This window comes from Oncorhynchus gorbuscha, linkage group LG16, assembly GCF_021184085.1.
Source record: "Oncorhynchus gorbuscha isolate QuinsamMale2020 ecotype Even-year linkage group LG16, OgorEven_v1.0, whole genome shotgun sequence".
Taxonomy (NCBI): domain Eukaryota; kingdom Metazoa; phylum Chordata; class Actinopteri; order Salmoniformes; family Salmonidae; genus Oncorhynchus; species Oncorhynchus gorbuscha.
The window spans coordinates 57,063,027-57,070,133 of NC_060188.1; the positions used below are offsets into that span (position 1 = coordinate 57,063,027).

The 7,107-nt window shown below is 43.4% G+C and overlaps 1 protein-coding gene across 2 annotated transcripts in view; it reads left to right on the forward strand.

Moving 5' to 3' along the window:
- The first annotated feature begins 403 nt into the window (after window positions 1-403).
- ddx10 (DEAD (Asp-Glu-Ala-Asp) box polypeptide 10) overlaps window positions 404-7,107 on the forward strand; it is a 90,157-nt gene continuing 83,453 nt past the window's right edge. For both annotated transcript variants that reach the window (XM_046304478.1, XM_046304479.1), the window contains exons 1-9: window positions 404-753; window positions 1,609-1,669; window positions 1,768-1,898; window positions 2,027-2,185; window positions 2,330-2,450; window positions 2,671-2,860; window positions 5,148-5,274; window positions 5,386-5,548; window positions 6,169-6,253. In XM_046304478.1, the coding sequence (XP_046160434.1) occupies window positions 538-753; window positions 1,609-1,669; window positions 1,768-1,898; window positions 2,027-2,185; window positions 2,330-2,450; window positions 2,671-2,860; window positions 5,148-5,274; window positions 5,386-5,548; window positions 6,169-6,253 (1,253 nt within the window). In that variant the 5' untranslated portion in view covers window positions 404-537. The remainder of the gene's footprint in view (window positions 754-1,608; window positions 1,670-1,767; window positions 1,899-2,026; window positions 2,186-2,329; window positions 2,451-2,670; window positions 2,861-5,147; window positions 5,275-5,385; window positions 5,549-6,168; window positions 6,254-7,107) is intronic.

A 7,107-nucleotide genomic window follows, 5' to 3' on the forward strand; every position in this document is an offset into this window, starting at 1 on the left:
GTAGTATTCATTAAGTTGAAAAACTTTTTGTCTGTTGCAAAAATGTTGCAACAAATAATTTACTCAACAGTTTGTCACGCTGATGAGCGTTGTGTTAGTCCATGGAAGTTGTAGTACATTTACATTTTATGGTTTCTACTCATTGTAATTTCAATCCATATAGTCTGCGACGTGTTTGGCGTGAACTTCACATCTATAAATGATTGATTCTTCCATGCTAAGATGTGGAGTGAAGTCTGCGTTTCTTTCAATTTATTCCAGACTTTTTTCTTCTTCTGTAGAACAACGACTGAACTACTACTACAACTTCCGTTTAAGAAAAAAACGGAATTCAACAGCGTTTGGAGTAAACTGTTTCCGGCGTAATGGCTAATTTGATCAGTTTTCGTTGAACTACGTCCCATGTGGAAATTTCCGGCTTGCGTTGACGTCACATTTATGCGTCTACATGCTTGTGCGCCAGCGTTTACATGTGGTTTAGCTGAATCACCTAATATTTATTTTTAAAACATTATTCTTGAATTGGTTTATTTAACCATGGAGAAGGGCAAACGACCAAACGTGTCCCCCAATAAAAAAATAAGAAAGAAAAACCCAACCGACACTATTGATCCGGTGAAGAACTTCGAGCGATGGAAGAAGAAATACAACAAGACGAAAACACGAGTTAAACAAGAGAAAAGACAGAAAAGGAGACCTGAATGGCAGGTGGAGAAAGAAGCTATTCAAAGGCTTGTCAACAAATATAACGAGGTAAGCAACGTTTGTTTTAGCCTACGAAGTAGGGCGAGGCTAGATGGCTAGATAATTGCCTAATAAATCAGACCGATACCAATTCATGGTATAACATTAGTCTGAAACAAAACAATACAAAAACGTAAGTTTCTTCACAGGTCAGAATGTTGCGTAAAATACACTTTAGTGGTTGTCTGTGCGGTTTGTCCTTCAGCTGGTCGAAATTTGAGGTAAAATATCCACATGAAATTATTTACCCGATTTCTGAGTTCCAGTAACGTTACAAAAGATATGTACTGCCAGTACTGTTATAATTTCTATCACATGGGCAAAACCATCCATGTAAACACATGCTAGACTAATATTATGAATCGCGTGCATGTACTTCTGTGCACATTCCTTAAGTTATTTAACTAGGCAAGTCAGTTAAGAAAACATTCTTATGTACAATGACGGCCTACCTCCGTAACTACCTTGTTCAGGGGCAGAACGACAGATTTTTTTTTTTTTACCTTGTCAGCTCGGAGATTCGATCTAACCACTTGGCTACCTGCCGCCCAAATAATTGTATTCAATATTGATGACTGACAACAAGTGACGTTTAGGTTTTTTCTATGTAAATCTGCATGGCTATGCTGTACATTCAATGGAAAGCATCGCCTCAAACGGCACTGGGACTGCAAATAGGCTATCACGTTTTCAGTTTTATCAAAGCAAACTCCTGTCCTGTAAGACATTTCACGATTTCCTAGGCTAGGTAACGTTTATATTGCAATGTTAGCTAAATTATTTATCTTGACAATGATTTCATCATATTACTCTTCAGTGTGTGTGTGTGTGTGAGAGAGAGAAACTAACACCTTTGTCATCTAGATAAATGCCAAGGATGCTGAGAGGTTTTCAGATTTCCCCATCTCAAAGAATACCCTGCGAGGTAAATATCAATTGGTTATGAAATTACCTTGACTGTGCCATGCAATATGGACCAACATGCCATTGTTATGCCATTGACAGTTTTGTTGTTTTTTCCAGGTCTGATGGAAGCACAGTATCGTCAGCCCACAGAAATACAGAGACAGACCATTGGCTTTGCGTTGCAAGGTAAAGATGTTCTGGGTGCTGCAAAGACGGGCTCTGGAAAAACACTGGCCTTTATCATTCCTGTGAGTACCCAATTGTTTTCTACTGTATAGCTGTGCAATATTGCGAGCTGATATGAAGGCAGATACAGTCCATTATTTGAGGCTATTGATGTGTCATTGCTGTTCACACGTGTTGGTGTTATTTCCAGGTATTGGAGTGTTTGTATCATCAGCAGTGGACAGCCATGGATGGCCTGGGGGCCCTCATCATCTCCCCGACACGAGAGCTGGCCTATCAGACCTTCGAAGTACTCCGTAAAGTGGGCAAGAACCACGAGTTCTCTGCCGGCCTCATCATTGGCGGAAAGGTACTTTATTTACTTTCAAGTGCTGGTATTGGCAGTTCATTTCATGTTGGTTTTGACACCTGTTGGTGTTGTTTGAAATGAAAGGTTTGTGCCTGGTTATTATGTTGGATTCCAGAGTGTAACCTCTGGTATGGTTTTTTGTAGGACCTGAAAAATGAGTCTGAGAAGATCCACCGCACCAACATCATCATCTGCACGCCAGGACGCCTGCTCCAGCACATGGATGAGACTGCTGCGTTCCACGCCTCCGATCTGCACATGCTAGGTACATGCGGTAGAGTTACCCCTTAGCTACTAGGCCATCATAAAAATAGTTTCACTGTGTGAAGAGCTCAAAGTTGTTTATGGGAATTTTACATTCTTACTGTTAATGTTAAGCAACTTTGATTTAGTAGCTCTGTTTGTTTTGATCTGTAGTCAGATCATTGGTTAAAAAAAAGATGGATTTCTGACGTGGTTGACATCATGTGATTTTAATTCTTTAGTTTTGGATGAGGCGGATCGTATCCTGGACATGGGTTTTGCCGACACTATCAACGCCATAGTGGAGAACCTCCCCAAGACCCGTCAGACACTGCTGTTCTCAGCCACACAGACCAAGTCAGTGAAAGACCTGGCCCGCCTCAGCCTCAAAGACCCAGAGTACGTCTGGGTGCACGAGAAGGCCAAGTTCAGGTAGGGGCTCTATTATATCACATACCACAACAACGCCACTATAGTCCTGTGTCTGTAGACTCTTAGTCTTAGCGTTTACAAATCTGTCAGTTGGCGTTAACGTCACTTGGATTTCTATGAACTCTGGAAATGAAACATGATATCACAGTTAAAAATGATTGTGCAGGGTGATGTTTGAATTCTGTTGGGATTTCAGTGAGTCTCCTAAGCCACTGGTAGGTCATGTGAATGTTATTACTCAGCGATTGCAGGGAGCTTACATTGATTGCTTATACTTTTGTATATATAGTGTATGTGGACACGCCTTCAAATTAGTGGATTTTGCTATTTCAGCCACAACCGTTACTGACAGTTTTGTACAATTAATCACACAGCCATGCAATCTCCATAGACAAATGTTGGCAGTAGAATGGCCTTAAGCTCTGACTTTCAACGAGGCACTGTCATAGGATGCTGCCTTTCCAGCAAGTCTGTTCATCAAATTTCTGCCCTGCTGGCCCAGTCAACTGTAAGTGCTGTTTTTGTATAGTGGAAATTTCTAGGATCAACAACGGGTCTGCCGTGAAGTGGTAGGCCACACAAGCTCACAGAACTGGATCGCGGAGTGCTTCTGCGTAAAAATCGTCTGCCCTCGGTTGCAATACTCACTAATGAGTTCCTACCTGCCTCTGGAAGCAACATCAGCACAATAACTGTTCGTCGGGAGCTTCATGAAATGTGTTTCCATGGCCGACCATTGAACTCTGGGGCATTGGAAATGCGTTCTCTGGAGTGATGCATCACGCTTCACCATCTGTCAGTCCAACAGACTAAACTGGGTTTTGCTCTACCTACCCCAATGGATAGTACCAACTGTAATGTTTGGTGGAGGAGGAATAATGGTCTGGGGTTGTTTTTATGGTTCGGGCTAGGACTCTTAATTCCACTGAAGGGAACTCTACACCATAGAATGATGTTCTAGATGATTATGTGCTTCCAACTTTGTGGCAACAGTTTGGGGAAGGCCCTTTTACTGTTTCAGTGTGACAATGCCCCCGTGCACAAATCGAGGTCCATACAGAAATGGTTTGTCGAGATCAGTGTGGAAGAACTTGACTGGCCTAAGCAGAGACCTAACCGCAACCCCATCAAACACCTTTGGGATAAATTGGAACGTAGACTTCGAGCCAGACCTAATCGCCCGACATCAGTGCCCGACCTCACTAATGCTTGTGGCTGAATGGAAGCGAGTCCCTGCAGCAATGTTCCAACATCTAGTGGAAAGCCTTCCAAGAAGAGTGGAGGCTGTTATAGCGAGAAAGGGGGGATCAACTCCATATTAATGCCCATGATTTTGTTATGAGATGTTCATCGAGCAGGTGTCCACATGTGTTTGGTCATGTAGTGTGTTTGGACAAACTGACATCCAGTATGTGGAATGAATTCGGGGGAGGTAAAAGTGGGCCGGTACAAGCAACAAATACGAGTGCTGTCATGGAGGCTCTGAAGTCCCTTGCTCTACTAAATAATGACATGTCATTGTGCAGCCAGGTGCTGATTTAATAGGGCGGATTCTCTCCCACTTTCAGGCCCGCATGCTAATTGGGTCGACCGTTAACATAGACTGTTTTTATCTGAATGTCAGCAACTTCAATTCAGGTTTAGAGGCACCAGCTGACACTTTCTTTTTATCATACTACTCTTGTTTTATGCTCCTGCTTTTTGCCCCAGCTGTACTTCTTTTTCGATGAGTCTTTGCTGATAGGCTGGTTTAGTGTTTATGCTTTTATGGCTTTGTCCTCGACGTTGAAGCTGTTTTGTTATATGGGAGAGATGAAAGAGAACTCTTTGCTTCCTCTGATTCAGCTTTATCAGGGCTCCTCAGTGCACATCAGTGTTTTAAACCACATTTGACCTGAAACCTGTTAGGAGCAAAGCAGGAGCACTGCACAACAGACATGCCTTGGATATAGCCTACTATTTGACATTTCAAATACTTGTGAGTTTGCTTTAGCCTGCCTGGAGTGCCAGGTTGCCGTGGATGAGATTTGCACTTTTGGGACTTTCCCATTGGCTCATTGCAAAAGGCAAGTTCAGTCAAGCACAACTCAAGTTTTTTTAAATTCAAAATTGTTGACTTTTTGAACCCATGTCTGCTGTACAATCAAATGCAACCCCAACTTTAAACATTCTTTTAAGGCACACAATTCCTTAGTTCTCTGTCCTCCGTAGCAACAAGTTCAAGTACAACACAAACTACCTGAAAGAGACCAATTAAAAGACTACATGTTTCTGTGTCCCCATGCAGCACGCCGGCTACGCTGGAGCAGAACTATGTGGTGTGTGAGCTGCACCAGAAAGTCAACATGCTCTTCTCCTTCATCAGGAGCCACCTGCAGAAGAAAATCATCGTCTTCTTTGCCTGTTGCAAAGAGGTGAGGCTTCGCTAGTTTGTGCAAACGTTCCTCCATTAGGCTTATTGCTTCACGGTCTAGTCGTAGTCTTGGCTGCAAACATGAAGTCTATTTTTCTCTCTCCCTCCGTAGGTGCAATACTTGTTCCGGGTGTTCTGTCGGCTGCGTCCTGGCATGCCCATCCTGGCCCTGCATGGGAAGCAACAGCAGATGAAGAGGGTGGAGGTCTACAATGACTTCATCAAGAAGAAGAATGCTGTGCTCTTCGCCACAGACATTGCAGCCAGAGGCCTAGGTACTAACACATCAGCAGCCTACTCTACAGACTGTCTGGATGTCTCTAGTCAGTAGGGACAGATCCTACTCTACAGACTGTCTGGATGTCTCTAGTCAGTAGGGACAGAGATGCATGCTACTCTACAGACTGTCTGGATGTCTCTAGTCAGTAGGGACAGATGCTACTCTACAGACTGTCTGGATGTCTCTAGTCAGTAGGGACAGAGATGCTACTCTACAGACTGTCTGGATGTCTCTAGTCAGTAGGGACAGATGCTACTCTACAGACTGTCTGGATGTCTCTAGTCAGTAGGGACAGAGATGCTACTCGACAGTCTGTCTGGATGTCTCTAGTCAGTAGGGACAGATCCTACTCTACAGACTGTCTGGATGTTTCTAGTCAGTAGGGACAGAGATGCTACTCGACAGTCTGTCTGGATGTCTCTAGTCAGTAGGGACAGAGATGCTACTCGACAGTCTGTCTGGATGTCTCTAGTCAGTAGGGACAAATATTATATTTTGGGGCACAGCTCAAACACGAACCCTAAAATGAAATAAATATGTACTGCTCTGACACTAGAGCCAAAATGTTGTTGCTTGTGGTAAATAATAATTCAGTTTTCTCCTCCCACTTTGCAGACTTCCCTGCCGTGAACTGGGTGTTGCAGTTTGACTGTCCAGAGGATGCCAACACATACATCCACAGAGTGGGACGAACCGCCAGGTAATAACCCTCTTAACTGGACCTAGAGTGAAAGGAAAGACATTGACTGTGTGTTTGCAGTCTATGCATCGTCTCCTTTAAGGGCATGTTTTCATTGTATATGCAGAGTGAGTCTATACATACCTCCTGAAAATACTATGTTTCTCCAACAGTAGTATTAAAGTGAAGTTATCACCGTGTAGTACTACTGAATCTTACAGGGACACTGCCATTTACACATGTACCCACAACAAGCCACCATTATAGTTATTGTACGGTGTGCAACAGTTGAAGGTTCCTTCAAAGTCAAGCCATTATCCTATCGCATCATCTCACAATCTCTCCTCTCAATAGTTGGTTGACCTACACCTACTCACTAGATGGCAGTGTTGTTGTATGTTCCACCTCTCACACTACCTCTCCCCGAAGCCTACAGCCTCACACAGTCATTATAGACACGTTTTATCAGCCTGGCTTTCAAATGTGTTCCAAAATCCAGAGCTACCTACTATGATGCTGTGTGGTATTGTTCTCTGCTAGTACAATGGTGAGTTGGTACCATTTGCAGTGCTGATAGAGCGAATAAATAGCTTGAGCAGAGAACTTGCATCCAGCTATGTTGATTCTGAACATGCAGTTCATTGGCCACGTGGTACAAACCATGTTTACCTCCGGTTGGTACAGTGTTTTATTTTTGAACCGAAGTGTTGTGTAAACTGAACTTCCTTTGGATAACACTTGGGAGCAGTAGTGTAGTGGGGGGAATATCTCTCAGCTTTGGCCATGTTTGCCAACTGTAGTGCTGACTCATGGGGCTGTGTGTGATCTCTCACTGGTAGCACCCGGTAATTGCAGCAGTGTGAAAATGAGAGGGA